This window comes from Oryctolagus cuniculus, chromosome 1 (assembly GCF_051225735.1).
Source record: "Oryctolagus cuniculus isolate XC-2025 breed Fujian yellow rabbit chromosome 1, ASM5122573v1, whole genome shotgun sequence".
In the NCBI taxonomy this organism is placed as follows: domain Eukaryota; kingdom Metazoa; phylum Chordata; class Mammalia; order Lagomorpha; family Leporidae; genus Oryctolagus; species Oryctolagus cuniculus.
In genome coordinates this window covers 167,361,493-167,382,383 of record NC_142867.1, presented here as the reverse complement: position 1 = coordinate 167,382,383, position 20,891 = coordinate 167,361,493, and the positions used below count along the sequence as shown (strand labels likewise).

At 35.8% G+C, this 20,891-nt stretch overlaps 1 protein-coding gene across 3 annotated transcripts in view; it reads right to left on the bottom strand.

Annotated features, from left to right (window-relative positions):
• Nucleotides 1–917: 917 nt before the first annotated feature.
• The window catches only part of CDC37L1 (cell division cycle 37 like 1, HSP90 cochaperone), a 30,679-nt gene continuing 10,705 nt past the window's right edge, over nt 918–20,891 (bottom strand). The window contains exons 3-8 of one of the 3 annotated variants that reach the window (XR_016210200.1): nt 20,195–20,288; nt 16,335–16,458; nt 11,757–11,872; nt 11,085–11,207; nt 6,634–6,798; nt 918–2,548 (exon numbers count right to left, since the gene is read on the bottom strand). Coding sequence is in view for 1 of the 3 variants with exons in the window: in XM_051858356.3 (XP_051714316.3) it covers nt 2,447–2,548; nt 6,634–6,798; nt 11,085–11,207; nt 11,757–11,872; nt 20,195–20,288 (600 nt within the window). In the remaining 2 variants the exon portion in view is untranslated. Of the gene's footprint in view, nt 2,549–6,633; nt 6,799–11,084; nt 11,208–11,301; nt 11,375–11,756; nt 11,873–16,334; nt 16,459–20,194; nt 20,289–20,891 lie in introns of all 3 variants that reach the window. The other 2 variants (XR_016210199.1, XM_051858356.3) reach the window with 2 other exon arrangements.

The following is a 20,891-nucleotide window of genomic DNA, read 5'->3' as shown; positions in this document are numbered from 1 at the left end:
AATCTTTAAAAAAAATTTGCAAGAGCTCACACTAATGGTATAATTAAGAGAGCATATTACCCATCTATCTTACAGTAACAATTTCAAATTAGTTATCTCTACTACCACTGATAAAATGACAGTTAGTTAACAGAATAAATAGAATGGCAGTTATTTGATTTTTAAAAAATATTTTATTAGAAGATTTATCAAATGAAACAAGAAATTTGTGAATGCCTTAATGTCAAAAATGTTCCATTCATCTACCTGGAGTTCCCATGGTTTAATATGATTAGGGAAAATTGTCCAACCTGAAATTTGAGTTATCCGTTGGCTTAGGAAACAGAAAAGAGGCTATTTATTTTGGTAGAAGTTAGTGCTAAATAAAAATAAAAAGGATGTTTTTTACTGTTCTTAATATTAAAGCACTGATAGTTATGTAAAAGTTATGGCCTTCAAGTGCAAATTGTGGCATAAATCAGTGGTTCCCAAAACAAATCACACTCACAGACACTCAAAACACAGAAAATACTGAAAGTAAAAAAATAAATTATACAATCAAGTTTCAAAGAACAGCTCTTTACTCATTCCTGTTTTTGAAAACAAACCTTTCAGGAATAGTTTACCCAGTTTGAGATACCCTCCTGACAGTCTTCAGTCAGTAACATTTCTAACTCTAAAGAAGGCAAAATGAATACAGATACTTACAGGCAAGACTTGGGAAAGGTGAAGTTGAAGGAGAGAAAATAATGATTCAAGAAACATCTCTCTGCATCTGGGGATTCTGCTTTTGTATCCATTCTCTCAATTTGGTAGAAAGGGAAAAATAGGGGCTTGTTCAGATAGAAAAAGGGGGTAGGGAATGGGCAAGGGGAGGGAAGAGAATTTTCTATGATTAGCTAATTAGTAAAAATTACAGGCTGATGAATACTACCATATAAATTAGTCAAACATTTTATTATAGAGTATATATTTATATCAAAAGCACAAAAAGACTTTTATTCTGAAAACCAGGAAGATTGTGATGTTACAGAGTATGATTCAATAATTCCAGTCCATTTGTATGGGTACTAAATGCCTGATCAACTCAGTTAAAACAAGGTACAAATGAGGCCAAGGGTCCAGGTCAATCATCATATGGGTCCCTTAGCATATTTGGTTTCTCAAATTGAGACATGTATTCCCAATCCAAGTTAGCCGTACTACAAAAATTTACTACTACTCTGATCGGGTCCTGAGCCAAAGACTATAATCAAAGCTCACGTTCTTTTAAGTTGGAAGATTAATCCTCAAATAATAAGGATAGCATGATTAGCACTGTCATCTATTTTCTAAATAAAATAAATCATCAAATATCCTGGCATATTTAAAGTGAATTATATAGAAAGTAGTAAAGCTCAGAAGCATTCTATGGTAACTGAGCTAAGGAGAGGAATAACAAATGTAGTAAAAGCCATCATTACCAATCAGGATTACCAAATTCTTAGAAATAAGTAGCTGGCAACTCAAAGCAGTTAGCTCTACAAGATTTCTCTTGCCTTGTACAAGAGTCCTTTTTCAAAATGTTACATCAGAGTGAAACAATAACCAAAATTTTAAAAACCAGATATTCTTCTTGTTTGTTCTTACAGGCCATTAGTATTTTTTTAAACTTGTTCCCTGAGAGATCCCAGACTATGTCAAGCAAAGAAATTAAGAGTCAGCTTAAAGTTGTTATTTAAAAGACAAAACACAAAAACCCCTCTCATTAGTTCATCGTTTTTTATATCCCTGTAATCCTTAATATTAAAAAGTCAACATGGTAAAATACAGTTTTGAGAATACTTTGGGGGTAAATGTAATGTCATTGTATCAAATTTATATCATAGTCAAGGATTTAACTGATGGTGCCGAAAATACAAATATTATTTTAAAAGGAAAAACTTTAAAAATTTGTATCACCCATCTTATTTAGTAAAGCAGATTACCAACTACTGATTTATTGCTTTTAATATGACGAAACACCAGATCTTTGACAGCTAAATTAGCAGTAGGATACAAGTACATTTTTATCTTTAATCAATCTTATAGAGTAGGACATGTACATATCTCTATAAAAAAAGACTGTAGCAGATGCCTCCTAGAATCAACCAGTTCTTGTAAACATTGCATTTGTGCAGATTTTCATACTTTGATTCCGAAATTGAGAACAATTAAGATTAAAGACAAATTTAGTAGCCAAAAGAAAAAGTCCAGTTTGACTTCCTGCAACATATAGTACCACTCCTCTCTTCAAACACAAAACAAAACAAAACACTTAGCAGCACGTTAGAAAAAAAAGTTACAAAACGTTTCAGTACTCTTTTTTTCCCTCTCATCAAAAACCAAACAAAAATAAAGTGCAGCACCCATAAAAGTGTCAAGAAAATAGCCAAGTTCTTCCTTTCTTGTAACAAAATAGCACTTGGCCTCAGCAGTCTTAACCAAATTATACAGTGTCCATCATTTTGGGCTCATCATCTTCTTTATGTACCACTGAGTTTAAACTGCAGAGAGTTGTATTGATAGAATACTGAAGATAATCTGGATTCTGGGGTGAGGAGAAACAAAGGAAAAAAGAACATTAAGATAACCAATTTTATGACAGTATATGCAACTACATCCATATTCTCTACTTCTCTGCAGTGTAGCAGGGTAGGAAGAAAATGGTATTGACTCAGATGGGCTGAAACCCAAGAAAATAAACAAACAAAAAGTAGAATGTAGTTACTTAAGCCCATGATATGTGAAACACAATTGTAATGAACTTCATGTTTTTGTCACCTTCTAATAAAACTAATTTTAGTTACTTAATCATACAAGGCTATATCTTAAATGTTTACGTTTACATAGCTATTAATAATTTAGATGACAAATTATTTTAAGCCAATAATGTATTTTTAAAATTACTAATTACACAGTAAATACTAAAAATGCAAAAGATCTGAGTAAAGAAATAAATTCATTTACTGAGTAAAATAAACTTGAGTAATAAATCCTTAATCTTTTATTTATTTATTTGAAAGGCAGAGCTATAGAGAGGAGAGAGAGGGAGGGAGGGAGGGGTCCTCCATCCACCGGGTCACTCCCCAAATGGCCACAATAGCCAGAGCTGGGCTGATCTGAAGCCAGGAGCCAGTAGCCTCCTCTGGATCTCCAAGGTGGGTGCAGGGGCCCAAGCACTTAGGCCATCCTCCACTGCCCTCCCAGGCCATAGCAGAGAGCTGTATTGGAAGTAGCAGCCGGGACCTGAACTGGTGCTCATATGGGATGCCAGCACTGCAGGCAGTGACTTTACCTGCTACACCACAGTGATGGCCCCAGAAATCCTTAATCTCCTGGGAGGTACTCAGACCCAAATTTTAGAAGCCGAGAATAAAAGAACAGTTTAGGCTTTACTTATTTTTAAAACAGAAGTAGGACTTATAAATGCTCTATGTGCCCATTTCTAGGACTAGAACATTATTAAATAAATGCAAAACTAAAACTCATTATTTGTTAAAGCACCATGAATGACATTAGTCCTTAAGACCTAGGGTTTAGGAAATTCTTCCCCAAGAATTCAATTGTGCTGACTCAGTTGTTATGAATATCTGCCAGTTACTTAAAACTTTTACTACTGTTATCACCTAGTTTCATTTGTTTATTTAATGAGGAAAATAGCCCAAATGGGATAGACATCTTAAACCTCCATGCTACAGGGAGGCAGAACTTTCGAAAGATCTTCCTAACAGTGTAATGTTTGCAGTTTGATGACTGTAAAAGCCAAAAAGCTAGCTAGAATGTGCATTATTCCCAAGCACGTCTTTAGGAAAAAGTGGTCCAAATAACCAACTGAGGTCTGGGACAGACACAATGGACCACAGTTCTAATCCTGCCTCTATTCAGTATTGTAATCTTCAAAGAGAAAACAATTTATCACAATTTAATAAAATTAAAAGCTAGTTTATAGGATTAACCTAAAGTAACTGTTATTCATATCTATATCCAATATGCCCTGGTTTAGTTCTTACAAAACTAAGGATAATTGCTGTCAGTTATAAAAAGAAAACTGAAAGTTAAAGTGCTACCCAGATGAAAGCCTTTAAAAAATAACAGATACTCCTGTTATGTTATTTTGTTCTCCAATATAGTGTTAAGACCTTTTCTGATAATCTAGGCCAAATTCCAAAGGCTTTTCCAACAGATCACAATTACTCTATCAGGACTGGGCTACAGTTTTCAATGATGGAATGCTGAGTCTTAGAGTTGGCTGAGGAGATTCTCTTTCTGCCTTTTCCTTCAACTCTGCCTTTCATAAAAACAAATATTTATTCAAAAAAAGAAAAACAAAGAAGTCTAACCTATATTTACATTCTACTGACTGCTCTACAATCTCATCTAATAATATTTTCAACACATTTCTTGTTCCAGTGACATGTTCTTCCCAAGAGCAAGCAATCTGAATGTCTTGTCCTATAACACGTAGTATGAGAGGTGTTCAAAAAGATCATGAAAAATGCATATAATGGGAGCCAACACAGTGGTATAGAGGGTAAAGCTGCCGCCTGCAGTGCCAGCATCCCATATGTGCACTGGTTCAAGTCCCGGCTGCTCTACTTCTGATCCAGCTCTCTGCTATGGCCTGGGAAAGCAGTAGAAGATGGTCCAAGTCCTTGGGCCCCTGCACCTCAGGGGAAACCAAAGAAACTCCAGGCTCCTGGTTTCGGATCGGCCCAAGTCCAACTATTGTTGCCCCTTGGGAAGTGTACCAGCGATGGAAGACCATGTCTTCCGCCTCTCTCTAGCTCTGCCTTTCAAATAAATAAATAAATCTTTTAAAAAATGCATATAATGAAAAAACTATGCATGGATTTCCATTTATTTGCACCACAAAACTTACCTTCAAATCTATTTTTCCAGAAACCTTTTGAAGTACTCTTATTATGATTCAACAAAGAGCTGATGGTGTAGGTCAATGAGCAGTAAAGTAGGATAGATATTCAGGATTAAGTTATCAGCTCTATCACCTACTACACAATTTATTAGATGAGACTATAGGGACAACCAGTGGAATTTTAATGAGTTGGTTAGGTATATTGACTGTTTTTTAAGAAGTTCTCCATGATAGTGTCTTAAAGTTCTTAAGAGATGGGTGGATGAGTTCTGGAGAATCTTAGCCAAACTAAAACTCAAGTAAATTTAAATTTAAATGTCAGTTTACTCAACCATGAAAACAAATCACAGGATTTTTGACCAGACTCAATGATGAAACATGTCAAAGTATCTTGTAACCTATAAACTAACAGATGAATGGGATGTTATTATTATGGTAAATGTTTCTTTCAAACCTCTTTTACATTAGATGACTTGATTCCTCACATGGTCTCTCACTTTATCCTGTTTCCCTCAACTAGCTGGCACCCTTTCGCACACGTAGCTGAAATCTCCAGCCCTTGTTCCCCCAGAAAAACTACACCATGATGCTCACATTCTCACATTAGGAAGAAATGGTCTGTTGGCCGAGATTTATTAAGTCTGAACAACCCTGACAATCAAGTGTCCTACCTGTGTAATTCCAGCCCCTTCTATGATTGAAAGGGATACCTAGCATTTGACGTCAGTTGCTATCTGATATGTTTAACAAGAACTAACTTCTCTCAGAGGCAACTTCTTGGTAATATATGCCATTCATGATATTTAATGTGTATCTTTCCCCCCCCTCTTACATTTAGAATCAATGAGATCCTTCAGAAGTCATCTTTTCCTCTGTTTGAATTATGTGACTTTTTTACAGGTTTACATATTGACAGTAACTGTCATAAAATCCCCTTGGAAACACTACTTCCCTGTGTGCTATTTCTCAGGAACTGAAGAGAAAATCACCACTGTATTTAAATTACATTAAGAGATCATCTGTAGGAAATTTGTAGAGGGAATATCCCCTATATGTCTAACTAAGGGGGAGTATTACTGCTTATTTAAAGATCAAAACTTCAAGGGTTATTTCCATACTTCAGAATACTGAGTTGAATATGTCCAATTGCTTTCCTTAAAGGACATACAATACATAGAACTGGAATGGTAAAATTACAGTGATATAAAGTCAAAATATTAGAAATCTCACTTTCTTCCACTTCATGAAGTTTAAAAGTAAATACAGGACTCTCCCTACATTGTCTTCTCAATGACATTTTCCTTGTCACAATATAGGCAACAGAGTAAGCCAGCTTAAGCTTGTCTTAAAATCTTGGAACTTGAAAATGAGAGGTGACAGGGCTCTATTTTTGAAAACTATTATTAAAGTAAAAACGGGCAGGAGCTGTGTAATAATAAAATTGTAATTCTAAGTAGTATGAGATAGACCTGTGGTTGGATCCACTTTTATTTTTGATGTAAATTCTTTTATGCTGATAATAGGGTGACATTTTTTAATCTTGATCTAATAGCAGATTTCAAATCTGCCCAACTGGCCAATATTACAAACACAACATTAACAATTACATTACATGGCATGAAATGAGCCTCTGGGTTATATTCTGAGGCAAGAATATTTGAAATGGTCACATATATATTATTTAAGAAAAAAGAGTAATCCAAAAGAATGAAAATTATGTGAACTAATATGCTTATAAAATATATATTTTTCCAGCTTACCTGTGGTAAGTATTCTAATAAACCTATAGATCCAACACCAGAATGAGGAACATGATTCTGAACTGTCATAGGTTGAAAATTTTGTGATTGAGAATAAAGTCTGACTCTTGACTTGAAAGCTTCAAGTTCATTTTTGAATGCTTCAAAATATCCTTCTTCTTCTGCCTAGAAAACACAAAAAAAACAAAATGTGTTTTTCCAGATTTATAGATCACACAGTAAATTCTACAAAGCATCTAACAGGTATGAAGTAGAGGAAGACAAGGTGAATAGTCTAAGTGTAGAAATCACTGTGATCTCTATCAGATTTGTGAAAACTATTTGTTTTATAAAAACATTAATTTTTTTTCCATTTCTTTTTACTTCAGCAAAACAATACAACTCTTTCCAACATGTTCATATATAATTATTAATCAAAGAAAAGTAGGCTTATCTGGATCCTCGACAAGATCTAAAAAATTCTCATTTAACCTCTATCCTTTGCCCATTGCCAAACAACAAATGTTCTTAAAACCTGTTAATTCCCCATCAATGAGGCACTATTACCTGTAGTTGGCTCTGTATTCTCTATTTGTCAAAGTTACGAAAAACCAAAGAAAACTCAATATTCAACTTCACTTTGGGACTATCCTAAGTGTTGTAGCTGAGCAAGTATTTTCTTTTCAACACGTAAAGAAAAAAGTATGTCTTATGTTCAACAGGGAGAACTCTTAAGACATCTAATTATGTAAAATATGGCCAAGATTCTTGATAGAAAACTCCCTATTAGCAGCAGCTAGTTTATGAATGTTTCTTCTACATACAAAAGAAATGATAGAGGGCATATCCTTTGCTAACAGAATATAGGCTTTAAGTATAAGTAGTAGAGGAGATTGTGTCAAATGGAGTTCAAGTTGTGTAACCAGGATAAAACCTATGAATTAGTTATTACCCTCAATATCTATACAAATAATACAAGCAATGTTATGTGCCGCCATCCAATCTTTTTATGAATTGAGGAATAACTGCCTTAACTGCATTTTAACATCTCACTTCAGTCAATATATGGTACTTGCATGAACATATGAAATGTTAGCCGTTTACCTCAAAGTGATCTTTCTGAAAACCAAGCGTACAACTGCTGACCCTGCTTCCCTGCTGTATGCCAAAGGCCTAGAGATTTAGGTCTACAATGATTCGACTGACTTCATTTTATTAAGTGAAGTATGGACCACCTGCTGAATTTCTTTACGTCAATTTTCTCACCTATACTATAGGAATAGTAATCTTCATAAAATATTAATAAGTTAATGAGCTAATCCATGTTAAGTGCTTAGAATAGTACCTAGCACAAAGTAAGCACCCCACCAATGATATTATTACTTAATTAAAAAAAACTATTACTAAGAACACAATGTTACAATTGAAGTCTTCAATGTTTTTCAGTTTTAAGTAAATTTCAAAGAATACAGTTTGAACACTTTTCATTATTTACTAAGTATCAATTTAAACATATCCATCAATGTAAGATGAAAAAAATTATGAAGAAGGGCATTTAGCCTAGTGGTTAAGATGCCAGTTAGGATACTCGTGTCCAATACTGGAATGCTTGGGTTCAACTCCCAGTCCAGCTCCTGACTCCAATTTTCTACTAATTAAGGCCATGGAAGGCAACAGTGATGGCTCAAGTAATTGGGCTCCTGTCACCCATGTTGGGGACTTAAACAGTGTTTCTGTCTCCTGACTCTGGCCAGGCCCAGTCCTGACTTTTGTGAACATTTAGTTGTGAACCAGCAGATGGGAACTCTGTCTTTCAAAAAATTAAGTGTAAGTTTTATTGTTCCTATGGGTCAAGTAAAACTTTAGATTAGTCACCCTAAACCTAGATAAAACACCCAACTCAATAATTTGTTCATCAAAACTTTATTATGTTTCAGGAAAATTTCCTGCTTAAGTTGCACTTCAGAAGAATTTAGGGCATTTAAGGTAGAACTGCTACCAACTACTTTTTTTTGGTTTAAAAATTTAATTATTTTTCTTCATCTGTAAAAAGAAATGTTCATTGTAGTACATAAAAATGGAAATCATTTATAACTCTATCACTTAAGTATAACTTCAGTTAAACTTTAGGTATATTTCCCTTTAGCTTCCAATTGTACATGTTAAAATATTTTTCATGTCTAAAAGTGCATGTAAAATGAGTATGTATAGTTTTTTTGGTTGGTTTTAAAACTTTTATTTACTTATTTGAAAGGCAGAGGGAAACAGATCTTTCATCTGCTAAGTTCATTTCCAAAATGTCCACAACAGCTGAGGTAGGGTACTGCAGCCAGAAGCAGGGAACACAATCCAAGTCCCCCATGTGGGTGGCAGAACCCCAACTATCTGAGCCATCACCACTGCTTCCCACGGCTGTGAACTCAGGTATTCCAATGTGTGATGTGGGTGTCCTGTTATCTTCTCATTAGGTCAAATGTCCATATATGTATATTTTATTTGGCAAAAACCCTACTATATACCCACAAAAACTAGAAAACAGATCACTATCAATACCTTAGAAACCAGGTCCCAAGAGCATTCCCTCTCTCCCCTTTGAGGTTACCATCAGACTTTTGTCTTAATTATTCTTTTGCCTCTAAGGCTTGCATATGTATCCCTCAACAATATATTGTTAAGTTCTGCCTGTTATAAAAAAATAAAAAATATTTTAAAATACGAACCTTATAAAATATATCCAAAAATGTTTAAATGATACTAGATGTATCACTCAGTGGATTATTTCATACACTCTTTATCCATGCTGATGCTGGTTAACATTTTACCAAGTGAATATACCTCAATTATTCACTTTACTGTTGATGGACATGTGAATTGTCCTCAGGCTTTTTCCTATAAACATTACGGCACTTACAAACATTTTTTACTATAAACATTATGGCACCTAGTGCACATGTGTAATAACTGCTCTAGGATAGCAGTTACCTCAGACTTTATGGTTTCTTTTTTTTTTTTTGACAGGCAGAGTGGACAGTGAGAGAGACAGAGAGAAAGGTCTTCCTTTGCCGTTGGTTCACCCTCCAATGGCCGCCGTGGCTGGCGCGCTGCGGCCGGCGCACCGTGCTGATCCAATGGCAGGAGCCAGGTGCTCCTCCTGGTCTCCCATGGGGTGCAGGGCCCAAGGACTTGGGCCATCCTCCACTGCACTCCCTGGCCACAGCAGAGAGCTGGCCTGGAAGAGGGGCAACCGGGACAGAATCCGGCGCCCCGACCGGGACTAGAACCCGGTGTGCCGGGGCCACAAGGCGGAGGATTAGCCTAGTGAGCCGCGGCGCCGGCCAGACTTTATGGTTTCTTACATGCCATCATTAATATATTGTTTAAGGGGCTGGTATGATGCAGTGGGTTAAGCTGCCACTCATGATGTGGATATCCCATACTGAAACACCAGTTTAAGTCCCAGGTGCTTTGCTTCTGATCCAGCTCCCTGCCAATGTGCAATGGAAAGCCGTGGAAGATGGGCAAATTGCCTGGGCCCCTGCTGCCCACACAGGAGACCTGGATGAAGTTCTGGGCTCCTAGCTTTATCCTGGCACAGACGTGGCTATTGCAGCCATTTGGGGAGTGAACTACCAAATGTAAGATATCACATGCAGGGGCTCGCTCTGTATAGCTCTGTTTTTCAAAATAAATAAATACATCTTTTTAAAATAGGGACCAGCATTATTGTGTAGTAGGTAAGGCCACCACCTGTGAAGCTGGCATCCCTTATGGGAACCAGTTGGTGTCCTGGCTGTTCCACTTCTGATCTAGCTTCCTGCTAAAGGCCTGGAAAAAGCAGCAGAAGATGGCCCAAGTGTTTGGGCCCCTGCCGCCCGTGTGGGAGACCTAGATGAAGCTTCTGGCTTCAGTCTGCCCAGACCTGGTTGCTATGGCCATCTGAGGAGTGAACCAGCCTATGGATGACCTCTCTCTCTCCTCTCACTGTGTAACTCTTTCAAATAAATAAAAAGACTTAAAAATAAATAATACATTTTATAGATTTATATTTATATTTTACCTGCTATACCACAATGCTAGCCCCTGATTTCTCATTAAACTGTGAATTCTATTCATCGAACATTCTGTTATCTTTTTTGCTCAATACCATATCCTCAGTATCTGAGCTGTGCTTTGCATTTGTAGGCACTCAATACTAACTGAATAAAAGATGGAAACATTCCAAGTTTCCTGAACATATACATTCATTTGAAGTTTTCAATGTTGCATACATGCTCCAGCACAGCCTCTTATAATGCTCCCTAAAGTCTCAACTGGTGTCAAATTAGCAATAGTACAAATGGTCTTTTCAACTGAAAATCTATAAAATTTAACCTGTGGCATCCTGGTAAATAGCTTTTTAGGATATGTATTACAAAAGAGGTCTCAGTTTAAGAGCTAACCTTCCCATCTAGTAACACTAAGTAACTACTTACTTTGGCTTTCTGGAAAAATAAACGAAAACACCCTCTTGGATCCACATTACAGTTTTTGGCCATTTCCATAATAAACTGCATTACAACAGCTTGATGTGCTATTTGTTCCATTAGAGCCCCTTTCTGAAAATAAATAGATTAAAGTTATAAGAAATACCTCCAGAGATATATTTAATTGGTAAACTGATTCAAACTTCAAATTTTTAGTTTGACTTACTATCGTTAGCTCTAAATCAAATCCTATATAGACACATGAGTACTTCTTAGAAGTTTTTGTTTTGATTATTTATCTGTGAATGAGAGTAATTAAAGGAGAACCATACTATTAGCTTGATTTAACACTGTTGTTACTTTGGATTTGTAAAACAAACTTTCTAATTAGTTAAAAATGGGAAAGGATTACAAGATATGGGAATAAGGGAGATTGAGAAGGGCAGAGAAAGTACATTGGAAGAGTTTCCATATGCTAACTGAAAAACTAAAAATTTCCACACTGAACTCAATAAGAAAACCAAAAATTATAATTCCACTGTAAATCCATTCCATGTAACTCCAGTGTAAATCCATTCCATGATCTTCCTACTCTCAAAGTAAATAATATATATATAAAAAATAAAGTTAAAAAATCAGAATTCCACTAAAGCTTCCAGAAACTCAAGGTTCATACAATACCTGCTCAGCTTCTAGATGAAAACACCATAAAATAAGATACTTAGCAGTTTCTTCACATACAAGGTATGGGTGGTCAGACAAAAATCTCTGACTATCATCCCAACGACTCAACATACCTGTAAAAAAAGAATCATACCATGGATATAAAATATTGTCTTTCTTCTATAAGGGAAGCACTGTTACTTTAAAATGATTTTCTTTAAAAATAATTCACCTTTCCAGAGCAGTACAATATAGTAAAAAGAGTAAATGAGGAGGGATACTCTTTAAAGGAATCTCCTGTAAATTGGAAAAAGCTTTCAAAATTCACAAAAAGTTTTATTTCAGACAGTCAGGCTAAAGAAAAGTGATGAGTTTAAAGTAAAAAAAACCTCACATATGGGGAATGTCTGCAGTTCCAGGCAAACTGAGATAGCTGGTCATCCTGGTTTTAAGTGAGCACAACTGATTTTAAGAGACTCTATTATTTACTCAGACAGTACTTTTTTTTCTATTAGAACAATGGCAAAGAATGCAACTTCTCAATAAACCACACCAAGCAAATTTGAAAACTTAATAAGACTTCAGGAAAAATCCATTACCTCTGATTTATTCAAAAAATGTCTAAGATAATATGGTAAAATGCTGACAATGTGGAAAATCAATTCGATATTGGTTTTCCAAGTTAGTATTATAACATTAAATATACTTTATTTTAATCATGTTTTCCATTTACTCAAGTTGTCTGTTCAGATACACAAGCTCTTTTAAAAATTAGCTAAGCAGGGGCTGGGCATTTTGTACAGTGGTTAAAACATCATACAGGGTTGTCCACATGCCATATAGGAGTGCCTGGGCTCAAGTCCCAGCTCTGCTCTCCATTTCAACTTCCTATTAATGTACAAACTGGGAGGCAGCAGGTGATGGCTCAAATACAGGGTCTATGCCACCCATGTGGAAGACCTGGATTGAGTTCCTGACCCTGGTTTTGGTCTGTTCCAGCTCTAACTGTTGTGGGCACTGGGAGATAGGGAGTTGTTGAACCAGCAGATGGGAGATCTTTCTCTGTTCCTCTGTGTACCTTTCAAATAAATGAATATATAAGTTAAGCATATATGAAAATGGCTGTCACCTTGTTTTAAGAAGTTAAATAAATCCAAATATTACTTAAGGTGTATCTGTATCTTTATCTAAATTATCAAGAAATTTGAACAAATACAAGCAAATTATAATGCAACCAGCAAAGTGTTGAAATTTTAACTTTGTCCAGTCAGTTTTATAGTTGGATAAATTCAACATAACAATGTTAGCAGCTTTAATAGTTTCTTTAGATTAACCCAAATAAGTCTGAATGTGACTAAATCATCACAGTACTTTCACAGGATTGTCTCATTAGCTCACTAGTAAACCTCTGCTCTAGATCCAAAATGAACTCCTACATATTAAATTTCAGATAGAATACAAGAACAAAATCAAGACAAATGTCTTACCAAGGATATACAGTTAGCAACACATAGGAGTCCGCTGAAACTAAATGATTAACATTTCCTCACTTAAAAAAAAAAAAGGAAGAAAAAGATTTAGCCTTTTCACAAATAAAGATTTTTATGAGATTTATAGTTATTTCCCTAATACTTTGGAGATAAGGATTAGGTCATTTAAGAATCTGAGAATAGAATGATTATAGAATCTACTTAAAATGACTTCTCAAAGTACAGAGTCTAATGACTCTTAGGGGTCAGATCTAAAGCATAATCCTTATTTTTTTAAATACCTGAAACTATAGAGTAAATCCTATAAAGCAGTTTTGCCTTAGATTTCTTACATTTCTGAAAAGGTGATATTTTCAGCTCTATACCATCCATAGAGCATTGCTTCTGCTGTTTTTCCATGGCAGCATCATGACTCACTGAATTACCCAAGTCCTATTCATTTTGGCTTCTTTTGCAGAAAGGATAACATGAAAGAGTTAGTGACACTTGTATGGGCCACAAGTAAGGGTGTCATTATGTGTTAAAGTATTGTTAAGTACATATTTTTAATAGCTGAGACAAATTAATACATTATTCATGTTATTTTGGAATTTATAACCAAAATTATAAATTGGAGAGTAATAACAATCTAGCATGATGCTAAGAAAACAAACTCTAGAGCTAAACTACCTGAGTTTGAATACTGGTACCACCATTCACCACCCTGGAAAGATTCCTTTATATGCTTCCATTTCTTCATCTATAAATAGTACGTAACTACAGGGTTTTCATGATAATTAAAGTGATAGTAATTCATATAAAGCACTTAGAACAGTGCCCGATAGTAAATACCTGATAAATGGAAGACATGAACACAACAGTGAACTCATTCAGTGCACAAATATTTATTAAGCTAACCCTTCAGTTACGGATAATCCAATCATTTGAATTAGACACTCAATTTGACAAATTAAAATATTTTAATTATATGCTTTAACATATGCATTTCTCTGGTAAACATATAAATAATCTATTCACCAATCTCAGTACTTCACCTGATTCCTAAAATGGTTCCCTACATGTCCTTATGCATTTCACTTTTCTCTATGCATTACACTTATAGAATGATACATTTAACACTTCAAATTATACTATTTTGATTTTCTATGTGCTAACAATCTCCAAATTAGGATTTCAATTCCTTGAGGAAAGACATATGATCATCTTTCTTATATTTCCTGAGCCCTAGATCTCTTGTATTTTCAATCTACCACCATACAACTATTTCTACTTACATGCCTGAACATCCATTCATTTTATCTAAACAAAATCCATCCTTCTCTTTCTACCTTCCTGTAATGAATCCAAGAATTCTGTTACTCTACCAAGCATTGCAGAAATTCCTCTGACATTTCCATTTCTCTTGCATCAAACTGGTCACAAAGTCCTTTAGTTACACTACTACACTCTGTACTGTAGTGAGTCAGAATAATAAATTTTCTAAGTCACCCTTGAATTCTTGGTAAATCCTTTAAATTTTTTTCATATTGTAAGCTATATTCATGGTAAAGAATATTAAAAGTTCAGAAAATAAAAATAATTTGTAATTCTACCATAAGAGGCAATTATTGTTAATATATCAATGTATTTCATTCCAGGCTTATTTTTTAATGACTTTTAAAGAAGTAAAATTAAAAATTGTACTATACATACAATTTTCTCTTCATTTCACTTCATATTCTAGTCAAGAGTACTTTATATTAAATTTTTTCCAAAGTCAGATATAGCTATGTTTTTAAAAGCAATATACGTGATTACAATGAAGAGGTTTGAAATAGTCATCTTCAATACAAATGCAGAAAATCTCATCACAGTCTTAGTGCAAATGTTTACAACTTTTGGTAAAATTTCCAATGACAACATCCTGCACAAATTAAAAAAACACCGAATCACAGCTAAATTTGGCTGGAAGTGAAGATGATGTGCTCTTTAAAGTAACAGCTCTGATGACCAAAGACAGTGATGTCAAAAATGCATGTAACTGGGGCTGGCACTGTGGCGTAGCAGGTAAAGCTGCCGCCTACAGCGCCAGCATCCCATATGGGCACTGGTTTGAGACCCGGCTGCTCCACTTCTTATCTAGCTTTTTGCTGTGGCCTGGGAAAGCAACAGAAGATGGCCTAAGTTCTTGGGCCCCTGGACCACGTGGGAGACTGGGAAGAAACCCCTAGTGCCTGCCTATGGATTGGCCCAGTTCCGACTGTTGTGGCCATTTGGGGAGTGAACCAGCAGATGGAAGATCTCTCTCTCCCTCTGCCTCTGCCATTGCTTCTCTGTAACCCTGCCTTTCAAATAAATAATCTTTTTTTTTAAAAAAGAGATGCATGTAATTTTAAATAAAACTGATTTGTGAAATGTAAAACAGCCCCTATGTCTGAATTAAAATTTTGTATTTATGAAATGTGAATCAACTAAAATATTAAATACCAATGTAGGGGGGGATCAGATTTCAATTCTTCAAAATATTCCATGATATAGTTGTATGATTTACCATTAAATGATAAATTCTAATTATAAGGGTAAAAATAACATAAGACAGATAGTCAACAATAACCCAAGGATACGTTCCGAACTCTGAAGATTATAGGTACATATAAGACCACAGAAAAGTTCCAGTGTGATGTCCCTACAGCCTTTCACAGGTCCCCATGCACCAGACTCATGTCCTTCAAGAATCTGGAATGCAATCCAAGTTTGGAAAACCTCCATTTGGAAACTTTAATTATAGCTGTTACTCCAGATGTGTTTAAAGGAGTATTTCAAAGCAGCCATCATTCTGGCAATTTTTTTTCCTTTACTACAATACGCACATAACATTAGAAACATTTTCTTCCACTAAAGACAACAGCAAGCTTTCACTATTTTGCCTTGGGGCTCTCATCAACTCTGTATCATAATTCAGTCCAGGGGAATTATAATGATCTCATCATTCCACATGACAGCAAGGTGGTCCACTCTGATGGAACTTGGTGGTCAGGAAGCACCAAGTACCCCAGATACCTTGGTAAGACACATAAATGCCAGAGAGTGGGAAATAAAATATATGAACATTTCGGGGGCCTAGTACCTTAGTAACCTTTCTGTGGATCCAATGTGCCGTGGCAAGTAGGATACTTCTTCCAAAGTGAAAAGTCAATGTGCACTTCCACTAAGAAACAGGCATATTGTGAGTCTGGGAGTGGCTACCAGGTCTGGTTGGGTTTGAAGACACCAAGAATCAGGTTAGTATTACAAGATGAGGTGCTAGAGCGTCACAACATGCAAGGGCAAAATGACTTCTTAATAACCACCTGTGGATGTCAAATCAGCCTTTTCCCTCAGTGATTGCAAAACCTCCAAGTTTCATAAACTATAAGGACGTGGTGACACAGACTTGAGATTATGCACATTTTAACAGCATGGGTTTCCTCATCAAGGATTTTCCAGTATATCAATCCTGTATAACCAATGAATACCTAATCTGCCAGTAGCAGAAATCAATGCCAGAACCTCTGTACTACATTACACAATGGAGAGACCATCCAGCTAAGTAGTGGGTTGATTACCTCTGTCCTGCTTCATCTTGGAAGGATCAGTAATTCCTTACTTGAACAAGCTCATGTTAGATTTGGAAGTGCACTCTCCTTGCCATGCTTCTGTAAGTACTATATGTATAGTCTTACCAACTGAATTATTCATTATACTGTTATTCACCCCTACTTATCCCCAGAAACTTAATTTACAACAAATAAAATAAAGACCATGAGCTCATGAAATTCACTGGTCTTATCATAGGCATTACTAGTCAGAAACAGGAGGTTTTATACAACAGTAAAATGGTTTCAAAATGGTTTACTAAAGCCTCAGTTACAGTGTCAGGTGGGTTACAACACCTTGTAAGATTGGGATGTTTTCCCAAAGAAAATTGCTTTTGACCTTATGTTTAGTACTCAGTTTACAGCAGAAGTGAGAAAACTGTTTCTCACCTACTAGGTTTCCCATAGCTCCAAAGCAACCAGCCCACTGAAAGATGCTGTTTTACCAGATGCAATATGTCATGAAAGAGCAATCCAATGCAGCACTTTCTTTGCTACCACAGAACACATGGGCCTAGGAAACAAATACAGTAACTGCGAATGGCAACTTATAAATAAGGCTCATTTGCAAAATTGTTGCCTTTTATCCTTAATATTCAAGGCTCTGTTCATTTAAAGATTTTAGTATCTGTCCAAAGGAAGACTATTTATTTTACTTCTATTATAAAGAACAGCACAATGATAATATGTAGAAAAAGAAAGGCCTGTTTATTTCTTCAGGTACTATTATTACTGAATTCAATAATCCATTTAAAAAAAAAAGATATAGTTATTTGAAAGGCAGAGTGACAGAGAGGGGGTTAGAGAGCTATCTTCCATCTCCTTGTTGTCTCCCTATATGACTGCAATGGCTGAGGTTGGTCCAGGCAGTAGCCAAAAGCCTGGAGCTCTATCTGGGCCTCCCACATGGGTGGCAGGGACCCAAGTATTTGAGCCATCCTCCGTTGCCTTCCCAGTCACATCAGCAGCAGGATGGATTGGAAATCCAGCAGCCAGGTCTCAAACCAGTGCTCTGATATGGAATGCCACTGCAGGCAGTTGGTTGGCTCATTTTGCTACAATGTTGGTCCTTGTTTTCTTTTTAAAGGTTTATTTATTTGAAAGGCAGAGTTACACAGGGAGAAAGGGAGAGAGATATTCATCCTTTGGTTCACTTGCCAAATGGCTGCAATGGCCAGTGCTGGGCCAGGCTGAAGCCAGGATCCAGGAGCTTCTTCTGGGTCTCCCATGTGAGTGCAGCGGCCCAAGTACTTGGGCCATCTTCCGCTGCTTTCCTATGCAGCTTAGCAAGGAGCTGGATTGGAAGTGGAACAGCCGAGGCTCAAACCAGCACCCATATAGGAATGTGGGTGCTGCAGGTAGTGGCTCAACCTGCTGTGACACAGCACTGACCCTATTTTCTTTTTTAAAATAAAAACAAAAACTGTTTTTACTAAGTTAACATACTACTTGGATCTAAAAATTATGCTTTGAACTTCAATTCCTAATATTTCCCAGTAGTATTTTTACTTTAGCAGCATCACACTATTTATAGTCCTAAGAACACACTATGGTACTTCTTGACTATGCCTTTTTTTTTTTTTTTTTTTTTTTTGGTTACAGATTTGTTTATGTGAAAGGTCAAAATGTCAGTGAGAAAGGGAGAGACAAATCTTTCATCCACCGGTTCACTTCCCAAATGTCTGTAACAGACCGAAGGCAGGAGCCAGGAACTCCACTCTGATTTCTTAGGAGGATGGTGCAAACCCAACTACATAATCTGCTGCCTTCTCAGTGTCATTAGCAGGGTACTGGATTGAAGTGGGGCAGCTAGGACTTGAACTGGCATTCCAATATGGATGCTGGTGACTGCAAATGGCAGGTTAACCAGCTATGTAACAACAATCCCAATTCTGCCTTTCTAAGATGCCATTCTGTTGTCTCTGTATCTACATAGAAAACTACTGTTTCTTATAACCAAACTCAAATGATACCTTCTCTGCAAAGCCTTAACTTGTATCAATCTCCATCTCACTTTTCTCCAAAAAAAAAAACAAAAAAAACAAAAACAACAAAAAAAACCACTTTTCAGTTTTTCACAAATACACTATTACTATACTAACAGTTAAAGGATTTGCCTGCATTCTACAAGGATAATTCAAAAAGTTCATGGGAAATAGAATTAAAAGTTTATTTTGGTACAAAAACATGTTTTTTTAAAAAAATTCTGGAGTTCGTTTTTAAAAGTTTTTAATTATTTACTTTCATTTGAAAAGTTGAGAGAGAGAAAGAGAGATATCTTCCATCCACTGGTTCAGTCTCCAAACGTCTGGAACATCTGGGACTGCGTCAAGCTGAAGCCAGGAGCTGGTATCTCAATCCAGGTCTCCCATAAGGGTGAAACAGATCTAGCTACTTGAGTCACTACTTGCTGCCTCCCAGGGTATACATCAGAAAGCTGGAATCAGAAATGGAGCTGGGACTTGGACCGGCTTGGTACTATGATATGAAATATGGTCACCTCAAGTGATGTCTTGATAGATGGACCAAATGACTGCTGCGCAAAAAAATTTTAAATCCATGCATATGCAGGGTCTTCAAAATGCTCACAAAAACGTTATGAAAAAGTTATAGGGCCAGTGTTAGGGCACAGTGGGTAAAGCTGCCACCTGCAATGCCAGCGTATCATATGGGCGCCACTTCAAGACCTGGCTGCTACTTCCAATCCAGCTCCATGCTAATATGCCTGGGAAAGCACACTGGAATCTTGGAAGATGGCGTAAGTACTGTGAGAGACCCAGACGCTACTGACTCCTGGCTTTGGCCTGGCCAATCCCTGGTCATTGCAGCCATTTGGGGAGTGAACCAGTGGATGGAAGACCTCTCTCTTTCTCTCTCTCTCTGTGTAACTCTCAAAAAAAAATTATATATGTATTTCAGATTTTTGCACTAAAATAAACTTATCTTTTGAGTTTACTTTTTGAAGTATCCTTATATAGCAACACATGCAAAAACCTGAAAAAATGCTAATATTTTAACCATAAGATAATCACACATCAAGGAAATGACAAATAAAAAGGCAAATACTATTTGAGAAATGTCAAGAGACTAGGGAATAAAGACTATCTTAGAGGATAGTATTATACAATAGAAGTTTGTTCCTCTTCACAATCTGGTTTGCTCTGTCAATCTATTTTATGTATGACTCAAAAAAAAAGTCTAAAACAAGATCTGTATAACTCTACCAGATGCAGCTACCTCAGTAGAGTTTACCATCTATCTTCTTTTTGGCTCTCATCTTATAATTCATTTCTTGTGCATATCCACATGCTATCAAGCATTACAAAGAAGGAAATTCAAGTAGTCAACTTACCAAAATGTCTGATTTTTTGCTCATACTTCTGCATAAATGATTCTGATTTATCTTCATCTTCTGTTTCTTTTCTTTTATCTTGATTAATAAAACTCTATGAAAAAAATTTAGAAATTAAAATCAGGTTTTATACTCTAATTGAATCTCTTTCTCAGATACTGAATGCCCAAGAATACTTCATATAGACAACATAAAAATCTGGTGTAGTATTATTCTGATACTATATCATTAAATCTGTCATTTAAAAAATTAACATTTTCTTGTTTGGGTGTTCCATTAGTTTTGCTTAAAATGACAGATGAGTATCTGTGGACCATTTTAAATTTATCTTGAGAATTATATAGAAAAACAACTGAATCTTTTTGTTAAACTGAATTTTCCTATTAAAGACAAAGATTCTTTTGTTTTTAACCTTTTTATTAACATACAGAACAGATTTATAAATCTGAATCTAAGAATATAACAATACTTTCCTCTCTCCAATTCTTCTTCCTTTCTTTTTTTAAAAAATATTTTGCAATAACATACTTCCAATTTAGTTTATCATCATAGGCTTAATATTCCTCTAAATAAAGAGTTCTAAAATTAGAAATAAAATAAGCCACTGCTCTACAGGAATATACAGAGGGTTATAAACAATAATTACACAAGCGATCAAAGCCAAAATTGACAAATGGGAATTACATCAAATTGAGAA